Below are 23,328 nucleotides of genomic sequence, written 5' to 3'. Positions count from 1 at the left end.
GGGAGGACAAGCTTTGCTGGGAGGCCTCCCGCTGGCCGGAAAGCCACGCGCGAGACCCTGCCCCGAGTCACCGGCCTTTGACCCCCAAAGAGACGGAACCTCCCTCGGGAAGCAGGAGCTTCGGGAGGACCTATAAGGCCGCTCCTTCCCGCCCGCCCGCCGCGCGCTGTGGAGACGCGGGGCGCCCCCCAGTGGCTGCCAGCCGCGTTGTTCCGGGTGCTGGAGGCGGGGGCGGAAGGGGCGGTGTTGAGTCGGGACCTCGCGGCTATGGAGGGGCGGGTGCGGGAGGAGCTGTTGGCCTTGGCGGCGATCTTCTGCGGGCCAGACGAGTGGGAGGTGCTGAGCCGCTCAGGTGAATGCCGCGCGCCGGGTACGGGGCGCCCTCTACCCCCGCTGCCGAAACCGGGTTCCCTGCCCGGGGAGCACACTTGAGGTCCGGCTAGTTGCTGAGGGAGTGCTGCCTACGGGGGACTGGAGTTGTGTGTGTGTGTGGGCAGGAAGGAGTGTGAGGCGACCCCCTAAACGTGAGCAGCGTCGCGCCTCTGCTCGTTCCTCTGTAATGAGCCAAGAACCTGACCCCAGGCTCCGGCGCCCCTTCCGGCGACCCCGGCCTTTCGCCCCACGCGCCCTTCCGGTTTCGCAATGCGCGGGCGCGTCTCCCTGCGCGCCCTTCCTTCCGGCCGCCCCACTCGCCCTTCCGGCTCCCGTGTGCCCGTCTGCTCCCCACGCGCAGAGTGCTCAGCCCTGAGTGCCAGCAGTGCCGAGTCCTGTAATGGGCTCCCGTTGTGGGGGGTCTCCTGCGGGGTCTCCGCTCCCGCTCCCCACAGTAGAACGCAGGACACGGTGAGGCCAAAAAGGAACCCCCCCCCCCCCCGGAGCCATAAGTAGGGGAGTCATAGCACTCTATTCTCGCTGGCGGCACCCGCCTCTCTGCACTCCGCTCTTGCTAGCCCCCAATTCTTTCTGCTAGCACAGCAGTTATATTAGTGGCCAATGGCTCACTGGTTACAGCTGACGGCCAAGTAGCCACAGCTGATGGCCACCTGATCACAGTTGATGGCCATTTACTACCTGAGCCAGCACCTTTCTATGTGAGGCCGAGAGCCTGCAAACTGCTCTCTGGGGCTCTGGCCCCACAGCTCCCCTACTCTTTCTTTGGCCGTCCTGTACTTCTTCAGCTGTCACCTTAAAAAGACGCCTATCTTGACACCCCTAGTTTAAAGCCAGCTTCCCCAGGTTGCATTATTGGGTGTTCTTTGTAAGCACTATGCATTATGTGGTATTTGGTTGTCTCAAGTTGCTTGAGGGCAGGGGCACTGTCTGTTTTGTAGTCACAAAACCCCAAGCACCAAGGACAGTGCCAGGCACTTAGCACATGGTAGGTAGTCAGTAAATGTTTGCTGAATGAATTTTGGAATTTGCGCAGTGCTCAATCTAAACCTTTTCTCAATTATGTTTCTAAATTGATTGCTTTTCTTATTCTTTTTCTTGTCCCCTGAAAGGTAAGTGCCAATTACAGGTTTTTGGGGTCACATTAATTGTTCAGCCCGCATTTATTCCCTGCAAACATCAACAGTTTCAAAAGGCACCGCCCCTGTCCCTAGGAGCTTACAGCCTACAAAGGTTCTTTTGGCTATTTTTGATGGTAGCTAAAACTTACTCTGTCCCTAGTTGAGGCTTCTATTATGTGAAAAACAAAAACTGCCCTTTATGAAAAAGGCATGTAAATTTTTTGGCATGAGATTTAGCCTTCTGTTATATTGCAGCTACTATTAAACTTGCCTTTCTGACCATAAATTGGTTGACCTATAATAAGATCCTCTAAAATATGCTGGGTGTTGTGAGTAAGCCAACCAGGATTAAGATGGTTTGTGTCTCCGTGTGGTATGCTACTCATACACAGAGCAGGAGTTGACTCCTCTTTTTTCATCGCCCATCTACTCTTATATGTCCATTGAGCACTGTTACATTCCAGGCAGTGTGAACCAATTAGTATAATGGACCTGCTTTTGTTTTAGTGCCTAGCCTGTCTTGTATCTTTCTGAAACAATTGTTTAAAACCCAGGTGAAAGGATTTACTCATAGTGTTTTCTTGTCACCGTTGTTCAGATTGGATAGCATTCCTAGTTCTTCATCATCTGACTCTGCTGTCTCCACTGCTCTCTCACTGATGATTACTTCTGCCTGAGGCAGGCTATTTGAAGAGATCATCAGTTTTCCTAAATTCCTTTATTATAGCTCAGATGGGAATATCCTGGAAAAATGAACCTATGATTTCCCATCACACCTTAAAGAGGATGAGTAGTAGTGGTCTGGATCATAAGTACACGGCTGAACATAAGACACTGCTGGCAGATCAGAGAAAACCCAAAAAACTAAGCATAGAAAGAAAGAGAGCAGTTTCTTAATATTGAGAACACTGTGGACCCTTTATATGCTATTAAATTAAATGTGTCTTTCAAGCCATGCCTCCTAATTAATTTAATTCAGTGTTCTGGCATCAATAAGTAATTGAATTATAAAAGAATTCAGTGTAACAACTTAGGACATTTTGTTGCTGAAACGTTCATTGGAGAATGAAACAATTCAGTGACTGAAATAGGGATGTTTGATGTTCACAAATGGGAATTAAGGGCGAGGTAAATACTTTTTTAACAGACCATAATAGACATTCAGTGGCCTGCTGGCTACCATTCTCCTGGTCACTGTCAGCTTTGGTTGGAAGATAAAAGCTTGATACCAGAACATTCTGAATGCCATCAGTTTTTCCCTGGCTTCCCCCAAATAATCTTCTCCTTGTTGCCACTGTGGTGGATGGCACTTCTGGTTCACTATAGCCCAGGGAGGCTCAGGGTGCCAACCAAAGAGTCAACTGTTAAGGCCATAAGATTGAGGAGGCTGAATAATTAGATTCAGTTTAGCTGGGCTAATTTGTGCTGAGAATTGTGGGGGCCCTATATACTTTTTGGTCTCCTTACAATGGTTATAGTAAGCTCATAGGAAGAGGCATCAGGTGTAGCTATCTCTTACGGGTACAAATTCTGCAAGTCCCCACACTCCTGTCTACTAGGGAGGTCTGTGGGTAGAGCAAATCAGGGGTACTCTGCCCCTCCCCATGCAGTGCAGTCAGGCCAGGTGGCAGTTTTAATGGGGTCACCTACTGTGTACCTAATACTTTGAATGCATCTTACTTGATGAGGGTTCTCTTAGCTTTATTTTATACTTGAAGAGCAGATGATAGATGTTCATGCTGGTTAGGTAACCATCACAGGCCCCAGAGTGTATGGACCCTCGCATTACATTGTGCTCCCTAATAGAGATGGGTCTGCTGCAGCAGGAAGACAGTTCTTAGAGGGCAAGGATAACACGAGAGAGAGAGAGAGAGAGAGAGAGAGAGAGAGAGAGAGAGAGAGGAAATAATGAGCACCCAGAGAAAGAGATGGGTATGACCCCACTTACATGCAGAATAGCAGAATAATTCTGCAGGGGAGTATGTGTGCATGCATGTGTGTACGCACCTTGAGATAGATGAAATTGGTATTGTTATTGTCGCGTCCCATGCGACGAGGGTTATGGGGAGAGAGTTAAGAAAAGACAGTAGCCATGAATAGAGTTTAAGTGTGGAGCCAAGGGACCTGCAGCCTCAAGGACGGCTGGGGGAAGGTGGGGACTGTGCCCACCTCTATGAACCCCATGGGTTCTCCTGTTGGTCCCCACTCAACTGCGCCTGGCTTGAGTTGTCCCCCTCCCCCTGTGGGGAATCTTACTTGTCATTGGCTGACCAGCCATCTTTTTGTGGCCAAACAGGGAGACATAAGGTGTAAACACAAAGGTGAAGTAAAGTCCCTGAAAGGATCCGTCTCACAGACTCTCCTTTCTTTGGGGGCAGGTACAAGGAGACAGATGGGTGGGCTGCTGCGTGGCCACATCTCCCCCTTTTTGTTTTGAAGTATGAGAAACAGACCCTGTAGATTTTTCTTCCACTTATGGCCCATCAGAGGGCTTGTTGTCCACACCTGAGGACTAAACAAAATGAACATAAAACAATAAACAGAATAGCAATAGTACCAGCAAATCCTCCACCTAGGGTTTTCACCCATATGAGTGGATTCAAATGAGATAGTTCTTCCACAGTTGTGGAAAGTGTCTCCTCTCCTATGAGGAGTGAGAACCTTCCCACACCCTAGGGGCGTGGATGGGTATCTATAGATGTCTTCTCTTCCGTGGGCTGTCGCTCATGGTGTGGTTTGACACACCGACCAGGAATCCACAAAGGTTTTTCTTCAGGACCTGGAGAAATACAAGCAAAGCCTCGTCCCCAGGTTAATAAAGTTCCTAGATGCCATTGATTAGTTTGAATGTCCTTCCACCAAATAGGCACATTTTCCAAAGGTTTTGGACTCTGGAGACTATTGAAATGTCTCTCAGCTGCAGTGCGTCCAAGGTGAGCCTTGGTATCTGAGCCAGATGAATTTTAAAAATTTAAAGTAAACAAGGCTCTTGCTAATTGTATCTGTGGGGGTTCTCCTTTTTCTCCCCCTTTTTGTTTTTGTAATTGTTCTTTCAATGTGGCATTAGCACGTTCAACAATGGCTTGACCCTGGGGGTTGTAAGGAATACCAGTGGTGTGAGTAATGTGCCATTTAGCACAGAATTTTGTAAACTTGGCACTGGAATATGTAAGGCCATTGTGTGTTTTGATACAATTATTGTTTTTCCGTTATTAAATCAATCTGTAAAAACTGTAAAGCTTTAAGGAATAGGAGCCTGTCTGAGTTTTTAAGGTAAAATCCAATTAGTTTTCAGGAGAAACTGAAATAACTTATTTTTTGGATAATGATTGTCAATTGTTTCAAAACAGTTACTAATAGTAATTTGTTAATATTTAGGATGAATGTTTAAATGTGTTATTTAAAATGGAACCCCTACTTTACTTGGTTTTTGTCCATTTAAATGAAGCACTCTGGTGTGAGTTTTTGATATGAGTTCTGAGATTAACTCTACATAGTTTGGAAGTAATTTAGTGAATTTGTTATGTAAAAAATAGCCACTCTACCAGGTCATTTTGTTGAACAATTACCGCTGTAGGCAAATGTGGAGTAGGGAAAATTAGCATTTGTAAAGGCAAAGAAGGATCAGTATGTTGAACTTGCGCATCCTGAATTTTCTGATTTAAATCCCAGTCCCTTATGTCCTTGTTGAGATGAGGGCTGTATAGGTTGAGTAATTTCCTGATTAAATCTTCCTAAACCTTCTCTTGGTTGATATCCCATTTGACTCATAATCTGTTGACTCTGAGGACTGTATTGTCCAGGTGGCATCCAAATTTCTGTTTTCCATTGTGTAAGTAAATCTCGACCTCACAGATTAACTGGAATGTCTGTAACATAGAGCTATACAAATTTTTTTTGTCCCTCTGGCCCTAGGCAGGGAAGAATGCAGACACTTTCTGCTAGAAAATTTTCTGTCTGTCCTGTGTTTTTAAACCTCCAGTTTTTCTTTGAGTTCCCTTTTTTCCTGGGAGAATGTATGGGAGCAAAAGTAATTGTTCAATCCGTTCTCCCTTTTTAGCTGTCCAGGGAACAGATGAGGATATTATAATTTGAATTTCTCCTTTATAGTCAGAATCCATAATACCTATATGAACTGTAACTCCCTTGGATGTTAAACTAGAACGACCAAGGAGAAGTCCAACAGTACCTGGAGGAATTGGTCCAAAAAGTCCAGTGGCACATGTAAAGGAGATTCTCCAGGAAGTAATAAAATATTTTGTGCTGCACAGAGATCTGTAGCAGCACTCCTTTCTGTAGTAGGACTTAATTGTTGAAAGGAAGGTGTGTGTGTGGGGGGGGAGGTACTGCCTGATAATTCTGAAAGGCAGTCTGATTTACATATGTCCCGGTTTTTGTCATGGGGGCCTGGAGCTGGCCTCACCTCTCTTTTCCCTGAAGAAAGAAGGATCCCATTTTTATGAAAAATTGATCTGCATTCAGAAGCCCAATGATTTTCTCTTTGGCATTTAGGGCACAATCCAGGGGGTCTAGGTCCCGTAACAGTGTTAGTGTTAGGCAAACGGGAACTGTTTTTTATTTTTCTTTCTGCATTCTTTTCTGATATGGCCTGGCTTCCCACAATTGTAGCAACTACCAGGAAATGTATTTTGACCTGTTTTTAATCCAGTCATGGCTTGGGCTAACATATTAGTTTAAATAGTTCAGTCCCTACTCCTTGACACAAACGGATGTATGCCATTGTGTCCGTTTTTCCTCTCAGGGTCCCGATGGCTTTGTTGCAGTCATCATTGGCGGTCCCATATGCCACTATTTGTAAAACGATCTCAGCTGCCTGTAAATCGGCTACCTGTTTGTTGATAGCATCCTGTACCTGGCAACAAATTCAGACTATGGTTCTCGAGGACCTGGTAAGATTTTTTTTGAAATGACATTGGGTGTTTTACCCTCAGTTTCTATTTTTCCCCATGCCATTAGGCAAATTCTTTGTACTTGCTCAATAGCCTGTTTATTCATTCCTATTTGATCTTGGGGGTTTTCCCAATGGCCACTCCCTAGCAATTGATCTTTGACAATAGCTATATTGAGAGTCTGATTAAGTCTAGCTTGGGTTTCTGCATCATCAATCCACCAAGTTTTAAATTGCAAAAACTGGAATGAGGAAAGACAAGTTCTAGCTAGGGGGTTCCAATCTGTGGGAATTAATCTATTGCCATCAGCTGCATTCCATATAAGACCCATGGCTGGAAGGAGAAGTAGGGCTGTACTGTGTTATAGCTTGTTTAAGCTCCTTTATAAGCTTAAATGAAAATGGCTCATGTGAAAATTCCTGAACAATGTTAGGGTGGTCTGGATTCGCGTCAGGTGTAACACGCTCACGAACGACAACAGGAAAGGCAAATGCCTCGATGTCTCCTTCCAGTCTCACCTGCCTTATACCCTTTTCCACTGCAGAGAAAACTGTGGGAGTGCCTCCCGAAGGAGGGGGAGGTGCGCGCTAGGCAGAAAGAAAAGGATTAGCCTTTTTCTTTTCCTGTTGCATGGGTGAATCCCATTCACATGTTGTAAAAGCCAATGGGAGCAGATCAGGGGAGGGAGCTGAGGGCTCCAATGGGGTATATACTGTGGGAGCTGTCAGAGACCCTTCCACCTTTTTCTCAGATTTTTGTCCTTTTTTCCTGTATCTTTCTCATCAGTTTGTAAAGGTTTTAAAACTGACCAGATTAATCTCCACGTATCCCAGATAGTTACTAGGAGAGAAACTCCTATATGATATAATTTGCGGAGTTCTGTACCAACTTTTCCCCATGTTTTTAAATCTAACGTCCCTAAATTTGGGAACCAAGGACAATGAGTTTCAATTGGAGAAGCTCCTCTAATTTCTGATCTGACACTCGAGCTCCTCTAGACTCAAGAAGGTGCTTGGGCAAACAAATTTAAGGCTTATATTGGCTATTAACATTCCCCATTATGTACAGAGAAAAGGATAGAAAGGAAGAAGACTTTCATACTGAACGGATTCAGATGCCCGTGTGGCGACGTCCCTCGCGGGACTTTCAAGTCCATCTTAGCTAAAGGTGCACCCGTATAAATCCCTGGCCTGGTTAATGCCATCAGGCACTAAGTCACTGTTTTGCTTTATGACTTAGACCATGGAACTGCAGAGTAGGGCCCACACAAGCTTCGTAGCTGAGGCTGTGAAGCATAAACACATTCTCACACATTCACACCCTTGCACACAGAAAGAGAAAATTCCCCTTTTACCTTGGTTAAATTCTCTAGGAGTTATCCTACTTTCTTCCAGTATTTGTCGCGACCTGTCTCGGGCCTTGCACCATGAAACCTCTTTGAAACTGTTTTGTATTCTGACTCGAGGTCGACCTTCCTTCTCCAGCCCCACAAGTGAGTTCCAAAAGCGGGCCTCAGAATTGTGCCCCACATTGGGTGCCATATCTCGTGTCCCGCATGACAAGGGTTGTGGGGAGCGAGGAGGGCGGCACAGGGTTAAGAAAAGACAGTAGCCATGAATAGAGTTTAAGTGCGGGGCCAAGGCACCTGCAGCCTCAAAGACTGGGCTGGGGGAAGGTGGGGACTGTGCCCACCTCTATGAACCCTGTGGGTTCTCCTGTTGGTCCCCACTCAACTGTGCTTGGCTTGAGTTGTCCCCCTCCCCCTGTGGGGAATCTTACTTGTCATTGGCTGACCAGCCATCTTTTTGTGGCCAAACAGGGAGACATAAGGTGCAAACACAAAGGTGAAGCAAAGTCCCTGAAAGGATCCGTCTCACAGACTCTTCTTTCTTTGGGGGAAGGTACTAGGAGACAGACGGGTAGGCTGCTGCGTGGCCATAGTTATAAATCTTCATTTTCCTGATGAGGTGGTTGGATGTCACAGATATTATATTGCCATAGTCAATACTTATTATACGTGGAATTTTGTTCCTAGAAATTATCTTACAAATCAAAAAGTTGTAAACTGGGAGTTGTATAAGACCCAATAACATGTAATATGTTTACACAGTAGTATCTCCAGAGTGATGTTTTGTATTCTGCTAACACTAATGTTCAGATTGCATTGGGCCCTCTTGCAAAATAAATCATGACTGTCACCCACTGACCCTTCTGACTCCTCTGTGCACTTTTTCCTGCAGATTGTCAGTACTGAGCTCACTTCTATAAAACCAAGTCAGCCTTGAACTTCACTTCTAAAGGATGGGATTGACACTTCTAGCTTCACTTATTTGTAGTTTTTTTTTCTTTTCTTTTTCTGAAACCACATTTTAAATGTATATAAAAACCCAGCTGTAACAAAAACAAGCGCTAGTGGATGCATGCTTCTGTTGAGCCGCCTGGGAGCAAAAGGAAAGAAAATCCTGTGTGATGAAGTATGAAAGGGTGTTGGGGACTTCTTACTGATTTTCTCAATAAAGTCTTATCTGAGGATATAAAAAAAAAACTGCAAAAAAAAAAGCAAGTATAGGGAAAGTCAGTTGCATATGCTGTATAAATGATTTCTTAATGCGCTCTACATGAATATTGAAGAACTCATTCTTTTAAATTTTGCTTATATTTTCCAGTATCTTCTGTTATAATGTGTGACTATGAAGTAGGGTGAATCCTTAAAAATAACATTCATGTAGTATGGAACAAACACATCAGAGGGGTGAAGTGTTGCAAATCTGAAAGAGAGCAGAGTGTTTCATCTTGTGTCCTATGTGTGCTTCCCCATCCTTCTTTGGCTGACTGGATGTCTGCCCAATTTTAGTTCTTGCTACCGTCAGGTTACACTGATACATATTAGAAGTAAGACAGAGGGGGTCCAGGCAGTCATTGTATCATGCAGTCATGAGTTCTCTACAACCCAACAACCACTCAGGATTCCAGCATTTACTTTGATGTGGACTGACCACAAAATAACCTTCACTCAGTTTAGTGTAGAACTTTTTCATTAGTTACTGATTTTCCATATACATGATAATGTTTCTCTGCATGTACATATGAGTTTATTAGGGGTTTCCAGAATTACCAACTAAGTCTGGGTAGAAAAAACATTTTATAATGAGAAACCGTATTGGTAACCTGAATAAAAATGGGGTAAGAGCAGGTGGAAATGCCAGTGAACTACCAGGTGGTGGTGTGCATGAATCCATGAATATATATGTATGGTTGAAGGAAATCATCTGTAGATCAGGACTTTCTCACTATTATGTGTCTCTTCAAAACACAACTCAGTTTTCACATGCAAAATAAATTGACACTTGAAACAAATTTTAACTTGTTAGTGTTCTATACAAATTGAATTATGTGCTAATCATTATTTTTGGATGCTTTCCAGAGACAGATGGGACTGTTTTCAGAATTCTCATGAAAGCCGAAGGACTTATGGATGCAGATACACCCTTAGAATTGGTGTTCCATTTACCGGTCAATTACCCCTCCTGTCTACCTGGCATCTCGGTTAATTCTGAATACCTGACCAGGGCCCAGTGTGTGGCTGTGAAGGAGAAGTTACTTCAGCAAGCGGAGAACCTTTTGTCAGAACCGATGGTTCATGAGCTGGTTCTCTGGGTTCAGCAGAATCTCAAGCACATCCTCAACCAGCCAGAAATAGGAAGTGGCAGTGGAAAGTGTACTTTTGCAGCAAGCACGACTGTGGATGATGGATTGTGGATAACTCTTTTGCATTTAGATCACATGAGAGCAAAGACTAAATATGTCAGAACTGTTGAGAAGTGGGCTTCCGATTTAAGGCTGACAGGAAGACTGATGTTCATGGGTAAAATAATACTGATTTTACTACAAGGAGACAGAAACAGCATCAAGGTGCCAAAAAGTTTAATGTTGAATAGGAATTTGGCTGTTTTTTTGCTACAATGGTGTGTGTATAAGTGTGTGTTATAACAATGGGACAGATTAGTCATTTAGATACTTCTGCTTTTCTAATACCATGTTAACAGATCTCCATTTTTGTAAGAATATCTTTAAATTCTAATTAGAACTACAAACTTGCAAAACTTGAAGAATAAGTAGTCAAGATTATATTTAAAATTCATGCCACTTAATGTGAGAGGTTATAAAAAAAAATCTCTGGTACATGAGTATTTGTTTCTGTACTTAGCCTCAACTTTATAAACGTGCTGTAAAACTTAATGCATATTTATATTTCTTTCCTAAGTAGGCACAGCAAGGTTTGTATTTGTCGGTAGCCTGCAAAAAATTTTAACTTGTTGGCAGTTAAAGCGACATTCTGACACCTTAATTTGCTCTCTGTAATATCTGGAAAGAGGAGCTGGTCCTTCCTGATCAGGGTTTAGTGGGAGTGGAAGTGGGGTCACTAGGGCTGTCAGCTTGTCACCTCCTACGTAACTTTTGCTTTCTACCTCAATTGTCTCAGCAGCTGCTTTCAAAATCATCATCTTCAGATTTTCCAAGTTCTCATTCTAAACTTATCTAACCTGTTTTATGTGGTACCAAACGAGGAAAGCTGCTTATTATATTTTAAATCTTAAAAGAGCTACAAATCACTTAATAGGTTTCATGCTTTCAGATGGGTTGAGTCAAGAATCATTACAATTGAATTTGTTTAAAACAGATTTATCTTGCACAACCTATAATCTTAAAGATTTGTAGAATGACTACCTCGCTTTTTCATGAAGGGCTCTTACCACAAAATTTGTTTGACACTTAGTTAACCAGATTAGTGTTGGGTTATAGCATATAGCTACAACAAATTCAAGTTTAATATAGATCCTAGCTTGGGGTCTGACCAAGGAACCATATATTTAAAGGTGATTTGTAATCTATGTATGAGAGTTGATCCTTTTGGGTAAGATACTGGCTGGGACAATGGATACAAGTTAATTAACAAGTTAATCTTGCTTCTGTTTCCCCCAAAGGCTCAGATTTTTCTTTAAGCCAGCCCAGGCATATCAGGCCAAGTGCACCTGCTTTGCAGATGTTGCTCAGACTGGATCCATTGATTAATTAACAAGTATTTATTCACATGACTAGAACTCTGCTAAAGTAGAGAAATTGCACTTTTTAAAGAGTTCTTTCTTTTTTAAATTAACTCTTTCTAAAATGCCATGTAATGTAAATATTTCTGTCAAATTTTTATAAGATTATAGATCAGAATTGAGAATTACTGATACATGTTTACAGATGCCATCAATTTGGAATGGCAAGTGCTGTGCACCTGTGAGTGTCATTCAGCCACTGAAGTAGTAATAATAATGACAACAGTAGCTGGTGCTGTATTAAGGGTTCCATAGCACTGAGTGCTTTGCATGACTCATTTAATCATCACAACTTCCCCATAAAGTAGGTGCTATGATGAGAACCATTTTATGGAGTAGGTTACCGAGGCACAGAGGGTTTAAGTAATCCACCCAGAATCACAGCTAGTAGGCGGTCCAGTCCAGAATTAAACCTGAGTAGTTTGGTGACCTTGCTCTTAACTCCTGCGTTCACCACTACGTTATGCTGCCAAGTATGTAAAACCACTGTAACTCTCTCACTGCTTGTTTCAGAAAGAGAGTACTCTTTAAACATGAAAATAAGCCTGTAGGTTTACGGTTCCTTTAAAAGTAGGACTTTCGGATTCAGAGTAAGATATGTATTTAACGTACTGATTTATCACTTAGGAGTACCTGATTCTTCAGAAAACCTCCAAAGTAGACGTGGACTCAAGTGGAAAGAAATGCAAAGAGAAAATGATTAGTGTACTGTTTGAAACAAAAGTACAGACAGAACACAAAAGGTATAATTTAGTACCATCGCGGATGGAAAAGCAACTGAATCGATAATTATACTCTGACAAATCTAGGCATATTCATGAGTTTCTTTTGTATAATGCAGGTTTCTGGCATTTGAAGTTAAAGAGTATTCATCGTTGGATGAGTTACAAAAGGAATTTGAAACTGCAGGACTTAAGAAGCTTTTCTCCGAATTTGTACTTGGACTGGTAAAATGAAGACAGGAATAAAATAGAAGACAGGAATTTTGTAGTAAAACAGTAGTGGTTTATTTTTGGTTGTTTGTTCGCATTGGATTAGGGAGTGACTAATTGAAATAACTCACAAAGGGAATGATTTTAAAGTTTCTCTGAGGCAAAATGGTAGATACCTAACTTCAGGAACAAAAGCCAATTCCTTTGTGGAATATGAAACAGTAAAAACACCCATGTGTTCTAATTTTTAGCAGTAAAGGCTAGGTTTAGTAGCTGGAACATTCTTTGAAAGATAAATATAAAAAGATGATGGTAAATGAGCCCTTGTGTTACATGGAGTATTTGTTTGGAACTGCAATTTTCTGGCTGATTTTCTTGTAATGAAATGATTTTTAAAAGAGGTTTGTTTTCATGTTTACTTTTTTCATGTTTATATTTTTAGCATTTGATCATGATCTCCCTCCATTTATTTTATTATGTCTAATGGTTTAAGTTGAATGTTAACAAAAGTATAACACTGATTTCTTTGTAGAATTGCATAAATTGTTAGATTAAATATAAACCAAAGAAGTTCTGTAGAACTTAATTTACAATTACTTCCTTTGGGGTTCCAGAGTAGCATGGTACTTGCTAACTATAGGACTAGAGAGTCGATTTAAATTAAAATTCTGTTTTGAAAATTTTACTTTCTGGTTTTACAAAGGATAAAAATGTTTCACACAAAATGAATTTGGCTTGCTAGATGGAGGGAATTATATAGAGGTACTACTTTTTATTTCTTAGGAAATCTGTTAAAGTATGATAACCTTAAAATATGTTTGTTATGACCTAAGGAGAGAAGAAGCCATAAAATAAAATCTCATTTTAAAATCTGGAACAAAAGTGTAAGCAGGCATTGAGGTCTGAGAAAGGATATTTGTGTGCATGAGGCTGCCAGGGCTTCTAAAATAAGGGACCAGGTGATGGAATAGAGGCCATGCAAGTTTTTCACTGCAATCTGGGAAGCACAGGGACGTCATTATAAAAGTAAAACTGATGGGACAGATAAGTGAGGAAACATTGCGACACGCTGAGCAGTGTTTCTTGACAGTGCTGCTCTGTGACCATGGCAGTTCAATCTGATTGTCTCATTTTCAGGCACCCTTGTGATAAAAGTATACCTACCTGATGATCATTTTATGAGATTCTGTTAATGAGAGGGGATTTTAAGTTTATTTAATCTTATGCCAGGGTGTTTATGATTTTTTTCCTCGAGAACTGGTAAGTGTGGTTAGATTGTTCTATGGGAAACATATTTGGCAAGTTGAAGCTCCACTACTGGAATGCAACACTGAGAAAATAGGCTTGAAAATTATGGGTTGGTCAAATATATGGTGATGGAAGGAGAACTGACTCTGGGTGGTGAACATATGTGAAATATAGATGATGTATTACAGAATTGTACACCTGAAATCTTTGTAACTCTACTAACAATTGTCACCCTAATAAACTTTAATTTAAAAAAAGCTCATTTAAAAACTAACTAAATAAATAAATTATGGGCTGGTCATTATTATCCCTTTATTTAATTTACTATAGTTTTAGTGAAAATGAAAGTAGTGAAAAAGAACAGAATTTAGAATATTGGCCATATTGTTGGGATGGATGGAGAGTGATCACATACAATAACATGAAAAGTTATTGCCATCAGGCTGTTAACAGTAAGTAGCAGGAGTAGGAGTTGGCGTCTGAATTGTACCACAACTGTATGGCTGGTTTTCTGTCTTACTTTGTCTCTTCTATGTGCAGGTGTCTTCCACTTCATGCTTTATGGTACTCTTCCAAACTTTCATCTTCAAATTTGACTCTCTTTCCCTAAAGAAGAGCTTGAATCAGGTAAAATTGAATGTTAATGATGTCTTTCTCCAACATAATTAAATTCCTCTCTACTAAAATTATGTTAAAAATATTATTATTATTTTCTGGAATGTTTATATCTAAGCCTTTCACAAATATATACACATCAGAATGCAAAACTAAGCCTCAACATGTTTAAATTTAAATTTAATTTGACCTCTGGATAAAGGAAAATTTAAAATTATATGCCAAAAGGCTATGAGTCTCTGGTCCTTCTTTAATTTTAGTAGTTGAAGAGGCTCTTAATGGTTTCCATTGATATTTTTGCCTCAAACTCTGATGCTTTTCTTTCAGCTTGAGGTATTTATGAAAAGGTAATTAGGACTCCTGCTTCAATAACAGTAGACAAACTTTTGATGGAAGAGAACTAAAAACAAAATATAACAACATCCTCTTAAAAGTATTAACAATCTAGATCATGAGAATTGCTATGTAGAGGAGAGGAATCCAGGAAGAGGAGAGGAATCCAGGGAAGTGAGCACAGAACCTGAGGCTGTTTTTCTTCAGGGTATATTTATCAATCTGGAAGAGGTAGCTGAATGGCCGAGTTAATTTTTGGCAACTTGAAGATCCAGGGAGTAAAAAGTTGTGGTCTGGGAGGTAGAGGAGATGGGGCCAAGAGCTTGGACTCCTGAAAGGCTACACTGTAGGAGTAAGAATGAACTTTAAGTATGCCAGTTGTCCTAGACTATAACTAAGCTTTAAGGATTCTGGTGGGTCCGTGTAGAACCTCTATTCCTGCTGCCATATTTACTCTGTACATGAGCCCTCTGAACAAAGGCTAGGATGCTAGTGAAAACGGTTGGCTGACATTCACTAAATGAGTTGGCCTGTCTATTTAATCAAGGAAGGCTTTCTCTGCAGTGGTTGTCCTATGATAAACATTGCATGGGACACAAATAGCCTCATATTTTATGCTCATCCGGAGGTCCTTTCACAAATCTCTGCCCCAGATCTCCTTGTCATTAGTCTTCTGATCTTTTTCTTTCAAAGTTCCTGACTACCTGGCCAACGCATTAACAACTGCCCATGAAATACTGCAGATCTACAGCTGTGGCTATCTCTACCTACAAAAGTAGACCACAATAAGTACTGCCTGCTGAGAAGATCTTTCAGAGAGAGTCTAGATTGGAATGGTAATTGCTGAAGCACATTGTGAAGAATCACCCATACAACAGGCCTTTGTTCTTACTTCCTCAGTTAACAAAATCTGGGTACTCCCCATGACACCTTAAGTGTGGGTGGAGGATGAAGAAGCTGTGTAGAAAGAGTAGGCACTACAGACACCTGACACTTGATTATGTAGCTTACTTGTGCCTTCAGGACCTTCCTGAGCTTGATATTGTACTCATACATATCACTTCATTTGTGCATGTCCAATGTTATGTATGATTTCATGGATGAATTAATATCCAGTTCATGATGGGTAGCTCAGGTCACATGGCCAATAAGTGTCCCATGGTCAAGTGTTCAATCTCATCTTAAGATCCCATAGCAAGCTGGTACCTCTTTTTCAAGCGAAGGATAATTATCGACAGAAAAGGGCATGGCTTTGATTTAAAATCTTAAGCTTCCATTATGCTTGTGATGGGCTCCATACAGCATCATCATAGGTCATAACTACACTGAGCACCATTGGGTCTTCTGGGTCATGAGGCCCAAGGAGAAGAGTAGCATGTACTATACTCTAGATATGTAGCCTCTTGCTCTGGGTTCCACCGAAAACAGGCAACTCCCAGTGTTAATCTTTGAGGCAGTTTTTGCAATGTTGGCAGCTCTGACTGTATTTTATATATGTATATAAATAAAACTAAATATGTATATATATAGTCTCCTTTAGTCATGCTGCTCAAAGTTGGTTCAGGGACACAATCTTACCCACTACCCCAGACCTACTGAACTAGAACCTAAAATTTAACACGATCCCCAAGTGATTCGAATGCACATTAAAGTTTGGGAACCATGTGTTCCTAAAAATATGTGAGGAGGTCAAATGTGAAAAATTGAACAATAGACGTACATATTGTAAGGGGCATTCCAGTCCCAGAAAGGCAAAAATATTATAAGATTCCTAATTATTATTGCCTATCAAACAATATTTGATAATATATGTCTAACATTTCTTACATATTCTTAGTTTTGTTCCTTGTCTCATAGTTAACACTCAACTGAGTAAAGATTAATGATTGTTATGGATAAGATGGAGATCATTTGGCATGTTAAGAAAGGTGGATGTACAATTTCACAGCATAAGGCAGGGAAATGAATTTGAAATAAATAGATTAAAAATAAAAGCAATTCCCTCGTATTGTGACAAACACAAAAATGTCTAAAGGTTGCAAAACTGCCAATGATGTATAAAAATTATCAAGAGGTGAAAAAAGTTGAGGAATGGAATCTTTATTTTTGATCAGTTTGTCATTTCAACTAATCTAAAGCCTCAGTTAGTTTACTTTACATCATTTGTTTTTTGACAATTCTTGTTTCCAAAAATTCTGGATCATATATTTTAATTTCTTCAATTTCTTTAGATCACCTAAAATTATATTGCTTTATTTCTTCCATCCCTCTTGTACTAGGGTTCTCCAGAGAAACAGAGCCAATAGGATATGTATTTATTTATTTTTAAGGAATTGGCTCCAGTAATTATGGATGCTGGCAAATTCAAAATTTGCAGAGTGGGCTGACAACCTGCAAACTCAAAAGAGCCAGTGTTGAAAAGCTGTCAGGTTAGAAACCTGGGGAAGAGCCAATGCTGCAGCAGAATTCTGAAGGTCGTTGGCTAGCAGAATTCCCTCTTCTTTGATGGAGGTCGGGCTTTTGTTCTATTCATATTTTCAACTGATTGGATGAGGCCCACCCACATTATGGAGGGCAATCTGCTTTACACAAAGTCCAATGATTTTAATGTAAATCTCATCCCAAACTCCCTCACAGGAACATCCAGAATAACGTTTGACCAAATACCTGGGCAGTGTGGCCCAGCCAAAATGACACATAAAGTTAGCCGTCATGCTTCTCAAGAAATATCCCATCTATAGCTTTGCTTTCAGAGGCAAGGAATGTGGCTTTCAGTTCATAGATGCTTGACTCATTGCAATATCTTCCTACCATGTTTTCACTGCTACAAAACGTTAAATACTGCTATGAATCTGTAGTAGCATCAGTAAGAAAGATACCATTTATAAAACAAGTTAACAGCTTGACAAACTGTAGTTTACTTTGGCCAGAATGACCGCTCTTGAGTCAGAACTGGCCACAATAATAAATTGCACAAAAAGCTACATTTCTACTAGCATAGGAGTGTAAAAAATGTGGACTTGAGGACATTTATTGATTTTTTAAAAAAGTGAACTCATCTGCTTTGGGACATCTTTCCAGAGCTCTAAATTTGTGTTTGCTCAGTTCTTTGTTGGCAGCAGATACCCTGAAGGGTTATTTGGAGGGAATTCTGCAATTGTGCTCCTTTTCAGGTGAACCCCAAACTGATCATTTCTGAGATATATGACTACATTTTCCCCATCGTTAAGGGATTACTAGCTTCTGCTTATCTCAGCAGTAGACCGTTCATGTAATTAAGAAAGCTCTGTTGTAAAGTGCTAGTGATTTCCCAAGATTTCATGTATGTATTCTTTCCCTTCTTTATTCCTTGGGAATTTCATCAATTTCCATAGCTTTCATCATCCCCTCTACGTAGTTTAGTCTCAATTTTACAGTTCAGGTCCTGACTTCTTTCCTGACTCTAAACACCCATTTCTTTCTATCTGACACCACAACTTAGATGTTCTACTAACACCTCATATCCAATGTAATTTAAACAGACTCATTAACGATCCAATGTATGTTGTTGATGTTATTGACACTATCACAAGGCTGTCAGGATTAACCTTGGACTTTCCTTTGACTTCTTCCTCACTCTAGTGCATCCAATTAGCTGCCAATCTAATTTCCAGTGATTTGTATATGCATAATTTACCCATCTTTTCCATTTTCACAGCTGCCACTGTATGTCAGGTTCTTATTTTTTCTGGCTAGGTCTATTGGAAGTGTCTGAACTAGTCCTGTCACCTCTGTCCCATTCTATACATGGCTGCAGTTAATTATCCCTTATGTAGGGCCGGCCTGGTGGCTCAGGCGGTTGGAGCTCCATGCTCCTAACTCTGAAGGCTGGCGGTTCGATTCCCACATGGGCCAGTGGGCTCTCAACCACAAGGTTGCCAGTTTGATTCCTCGAGTCCTGCAAGGGATGGTGGGCTGTGCGCCCTGCAACTAGCAATGGCAACTGGATCTGGAGCTGAGCTGCGCCCTCTACAAGTAAGACTGAAAGGACAACTTGAAGCTGAACCACACCCTCCATAACTAAGATTGAAAGGGCAACAACTTAACTTGGAAAAAAGTCCTGGAAGTACACACTGTTCCCCAATAAAGTCCTGTTCCCCATCCCCAATAAAATCTTAAAAAAAAAAAAAATCCCTCATGTAAAACTCTTGGGGTCAGGTGTGTTTTAGAATCCAGAATTTTCTTTTTAATTCTTGGAGTTTTAGGAAGATAATATGGAGAAAACACTGTATATTACAAAATCCCACTGGAGCACCATCCTGTAAGCAAACATTGTTATTTTGAAGTGAAATGTATGACTATTCACAATAATAAATAAAGAGTATAAATTTTCTCACATTGTTCATGTTAAACTTTAATGTGAAGTGAGTTCAGATCAGATTGCCTTTTGTATCCAAGTAAATTATAAAAAAGCAGACAAACATATTTTTGATTTTTAGAATATTTGGATTTTAGAATTGTGGATAATGGTTGGTTGACCTGAACTAGATAAAACTTCCTCACATAATCATGTCACTGATTTCCTACTGGATTTGTTGTAAAGTCTTCACTCTGTCTTTCACTGAGATGCCTTCTGAATATAACCACAAACCATTATTTTCTGGTTTTATCTTCCACTCATCCTCTACATATCTTTTTACCCTAGCTAAACTGGATAAATACTACTTTCTTTTTCTTCTGCATATTCTCAAGTTTGTATTTTTCCTGAAATGTGCTTTCCTCTTGTCCATTCTTCTGCCAACTGTCTGTTGACATTTTTTTTTGTTTCCAGAACTTTTTCCTCTACAAACAGTTTGATTCTCATCAATAATTGTTCTCTAGTCTGAGTTGTTGTAGAAAGCTTCAGTTTCCCCACATGTAAAATGAGAATCATACCATTTTCTTATCTCTTAGACTTGTCACTGGATTAAATAATGTGTGAGTGCACCTAGCACAGTGTAAGATACATAATAGGACCTTAACTGAGGTTAGTTCTTCTCTTTTCCTTTCCTCCTTTCTTCCTTTTTCTTAGTATATACAGTATTTTATGTTATAGCTCTAAATGTACTCTTATTGTCCCCACCACTAGATCAGAAGTTTGTGAGGGTAAAACTTTGCTTATTGAAAGATCAGTAAATATTGAGTTATGTGAAATGAATACAAATGGTGTTACTAGAGAAATTTCAACTCTGGATTCAGGAAAGACTGGTTCGTGTATATATGAATGTACACTAAAAAACTCAAAACCTATGATCACAGGACTCATTTTGAGGTTTAGTGTCATAATTTTTTTCAGTGGCAAGTCTCAGGGCCTAGAGGAGCATATTTTTTCTGGTGCACAGTGTGCTGTGGGAAGGCTCTGGCTAGACAGCAGTGGGCAGGAAGACTGACCCAGCTCCTGCACTGATGAGACATAGTGCATGCTGGTGTGGACCCTGGGTAGTGGGAGGGCACTGACTGTTCTCACAGTGTTCCGTGGGGCTGGCTCAGGTGTCCCTGAGCTCATTCTGGGGTGGGGAGGTGTCTCTGAACACCATCTCTGCTTTTGTCTACCTGATCCTTTCTCATCTCCAGTCTCTACTATTTCTCTCTTGCTCTTAAAACATCCCCTCTAGAGTCCCTTTAACCCACAGTCCACAGAAAATTATGTCCTCTAGAGAAAGAAAAGCTATTGGTGGTAGAGATCACTAAATGTTTTCCTGATTTCCAGTCGAACCTTCTTTCTTAGTAATTTTTAAAGTAATTTTTACCTGGGTACATTGCTTTCTAGATGAAAACTGTATTTTGCAGCTTTCCTGGAAGCTAGGGATAACCATAAGGCTAAATTCTGGGTAAATGGAAGTGCTATGTGTGACTTCCAGGAAGGCTTCTGGAAGGCGCTGACTCACCGGGAATTGTGGCCTTCCACTGCTGGGAATGTGGACATGGTGGCAGGAACTTCAGTGGCAGACTTGGATTATGAAATGAGCTTGAGGGTGAAAGTGAGTAGAAAATAGCAGCTACCTTCTGAATAGTTTTTGTGTGAAAGAATATACAAAACATAGCTTTAAGCCACATTTTCAGTTTTCTGTCGTATGCCATGAAATCCAGTGCTGATGGATCTAAATTTTGATACCTAGTACAAACAATAGAAGCTAAAGTGGGACTGATTTGAAATTATTCCGAATCTATTATTTATGGTTTTAACATCTGCTTGGAGTTCTTAGAAATCTAGATTTTCTTAATTCAAAGGAAGCTTTCAAAACATGTCTAAGAATTTAATTTTCTTATTTACTTGTGTCCAGCCTCAACAGCCATCCTCTATTGAGGTAGGGGTGGGCTGTCCTAATTGTTTGGGAAAAGGCTATCAGAAGATGCAAACGGAAAAATATGTAAGTTAGTATTTTCAAATGCCATCCCACATTATATCCTGCACATAAATTCCTTGGACTATTTGTAGGGAAATATTATCTTTGCACATTCTTAACTTATGTCCCCATGTTTCTAATAAAGTTCAGGTTAATTTTGAATGCTTTTATTTTTATTATTAAAATCTTTCTGTTTCCCAAAATTATTACTAATAATTACTGGAAATCTGCATGGTACTAAGATAGTAGACCTAGAATGATGTACTTTTTCTTCAGAATTCTTCCAAAGACACAGATTCCTATGAAAATAAGACACAGGAAAAGAAAGTGGCGAAAAATATGCTGTGAATTTAATTTTTGTGGACTTGGTTTTCATTAAGTCCACTGCTGGATGTATATTGTCAGCACACACAAATGTGAATTCCCAAGAAATCCAAGGAGACAGAGAATAGAAAGAAGACAGAATATATTTGATTTCTTTATGGCTAGAGCTTTGTTCTAGACCCTCAAGTATGAAATTATTTATATCTATTTATGTATCATCCATGTACATATATGCACAAACCCACACCCTATATACCAGGTAGGATCTCAATTAACTTGGGATGAATAAGGTTCTCCACGATCCAAAGGTCATTTTCTTAATTAACAAGGCTCTTTTGGAAACATTTGAGAGATGAAAACATTTTAAAGATGTTTTACACTCATCTGATAAGCAGACTGGGTGGAACATAATCTAAGCTCAGAGCATGGGACTGTCACAGCCAGGACTGCACTAGCTGTGATGTAAGGAATCCCCCTCCTGATCTGTGAGGTGAACGAACCGCAGCTCTCCCTTCTGAACAGCCCCCAACTGCTTTCATGTTTCCACAAGGGTTTGTTTCTCTCTTTTCTTTTTGCTCTCTCTACTCCATTTCTCCTTCCTCTTCCTCCTTTTCCTATATACATCATTTCTGATGCTTCTTGTAATCTCTGCTACTACAGAGATTGGCTGCTTATTGATTTCTTTCCTCTTCCCTGCTCTCTATTTTTGTCTTTTTTCTTCTTGTCTGTGTCTTCTCTCCCTTTCTTGCAGTTTCTTCTTGCCACTTCTTTCCAGATTTTATGACTTTAGGGTAGCTGGTCTTAGGTTTTAGAGATGTTATCACCCAAGGAGATGTTATCTTTCAGTCAGTCCCAACCAATCACCATGTGTCTTAAACTACATCTCTTTTGTGCTTTTTGTTATTTCCATTGGTACAATTACAGACTTTAAAAATTGTTTTTAGGTTCATAGTTTGTTCCTGAAGGTTGACAGTGCTTGATTGACTGCATAAGTGCATAAGTGGAGTAGCGTATATGTACACATCATAGACCTTAGAACAGGGGTGTCCAAACTGCGGCCCGCGGGCAAACTGCAGCCCATGATCAATTGTTAATTAGCCCGCAACAAATTCCAAAAATATATTTAGTTTACTTAAATAAACCAGGTGAGGCAGTATGTACTTCACCTTGAGTAAGTGGCCTGGCTGTTTGTGTATTTTACCGCATATGGTCCTTGGTGAAAAACGTTGAAAAAAGTTTGGACACCCCGCCTTAGAAGAAAGGACTAAAAACATGGCCTAATCCACCTACTTTTTGTTCGTTTGTTTGTTTTTAAAGCTGGATACTAAAGTAAGTTACTGACCCAAGGCCAGTGTAACATCTGGTAGCAAAGGCAGGACTAGGATATAGGTCTGTCTATGTGGGGACAGAGTCCCAGAAAGCAGTTTCCAGGCTCTAGACTTTGCGTGGGGAAGTGCTGGCTCGGGTAGTAAATGACCATCAACTGTGATTGGTTGGCCGTCAGCTGTAACCGGTTAGCCAATTGGCTACTGATGTAACTGCCAGAACTGTGTTGATTGGTTAGTTGGTTGGCAGGCAGAGAAGTGAATGGTGGACTGTGGTCGTGTGGATCCTACTTCGTGTGTCTCCGCCGGCCGCCAGTGAGAATAAAGTGGTATGAGTCCCCTATCTATGGCTCCATAGGTGTTCCTTTTTGGCCTCACCATATCTTGCGTTCTTGTGTGGGGAGTGGGACCAGAGACCCCTCATGACACCCTGCATGACAGTCTATAAGCTTACTTTGCAAGGAAATTATATTAACTCTTTAGTCCTATATATATGCAAGGGGAACTCAAGGAGCTAAGGGAACAACTGCTGTCCAATGTTACAGCCTCCTAGGGAAATATCTGCTCCATTCTGCTCTGGCATGTCAGAAACATGAGCGAGAATTTCTTTCATTCTTGAATTATAAAATTATCCCTAAACTTATACTCTTAGTAAATTCA

The 23,328-nt window shown here is 40.7% G+C and overlaps 1 protein-coding gene across 11 annotated transcripts; it reads left to right on the top strand.

Moving 5' to 3' along the window:
* Positions 1 to 210: 210 nt before the first annotated feature.
* On the top strand, positions 211 to 14,524 carry RWDD3 (RWD domain containing 3; the record flags this gene model as incomplete). 11 transcript variants are annotated; one of them, XR_013991710.1, is made up of 5 exons in its annotated part: positions 247 to 352; positions 9,846 to 10,333; positions 11,407 to 11,501; positions 12,154 to 12,269; positions 12,368 to 14,012. XR_013991710.1 is itself a non-coding variant. In XM_081025828.1 (4 exons), the coding sequence occupies 4 exons, from the start codon at positions 268 to 270 to the stop codon at positions 12,480 to 12,482; spliced, it is 804 nt and encodes a 267-aa protein (XP_080881954.1). In that variant the 3' UTR covers positions 12,483 to 14,011. The 11 variants fall into 11 exon arrangements, 8 of the variants coding, with proteins under 8 accessions (XP_080881954.1, XP_080881961.1, XP_080881955.1 ...); XR_013991712.1 differs by having other exon boundaries at positions 9,846 to 10,386; positions 12,368 to 14,006; XM_081025828.1 differs by lacking the exon at positions 11,407 to 11,501 and having other exon boundaries at positions 211 to 352; positions 12,368 to 14,011.
* Positions 14,525 to 23,328: the final 8,804 nt, after the last annotated feature.

The sequence above is a fragment of the Rhinolophus hipposideros genome (genome assembly GCF_964194185.1).
Source record: "Rhinolophus hipposideros genome assembly, chromosome: 19".
Lineage (NCBI taxonomy): Eukaryota > Metazoa > Chordata > Mammalia > Chiroptera > Rhinolophidae > Rhinolophus > Rhinolophus hipposideros.
Note: the sequence above shows the minus strand (reverse complement) of the source record. Positions and strands in the feature narration are given on the sequence as shown.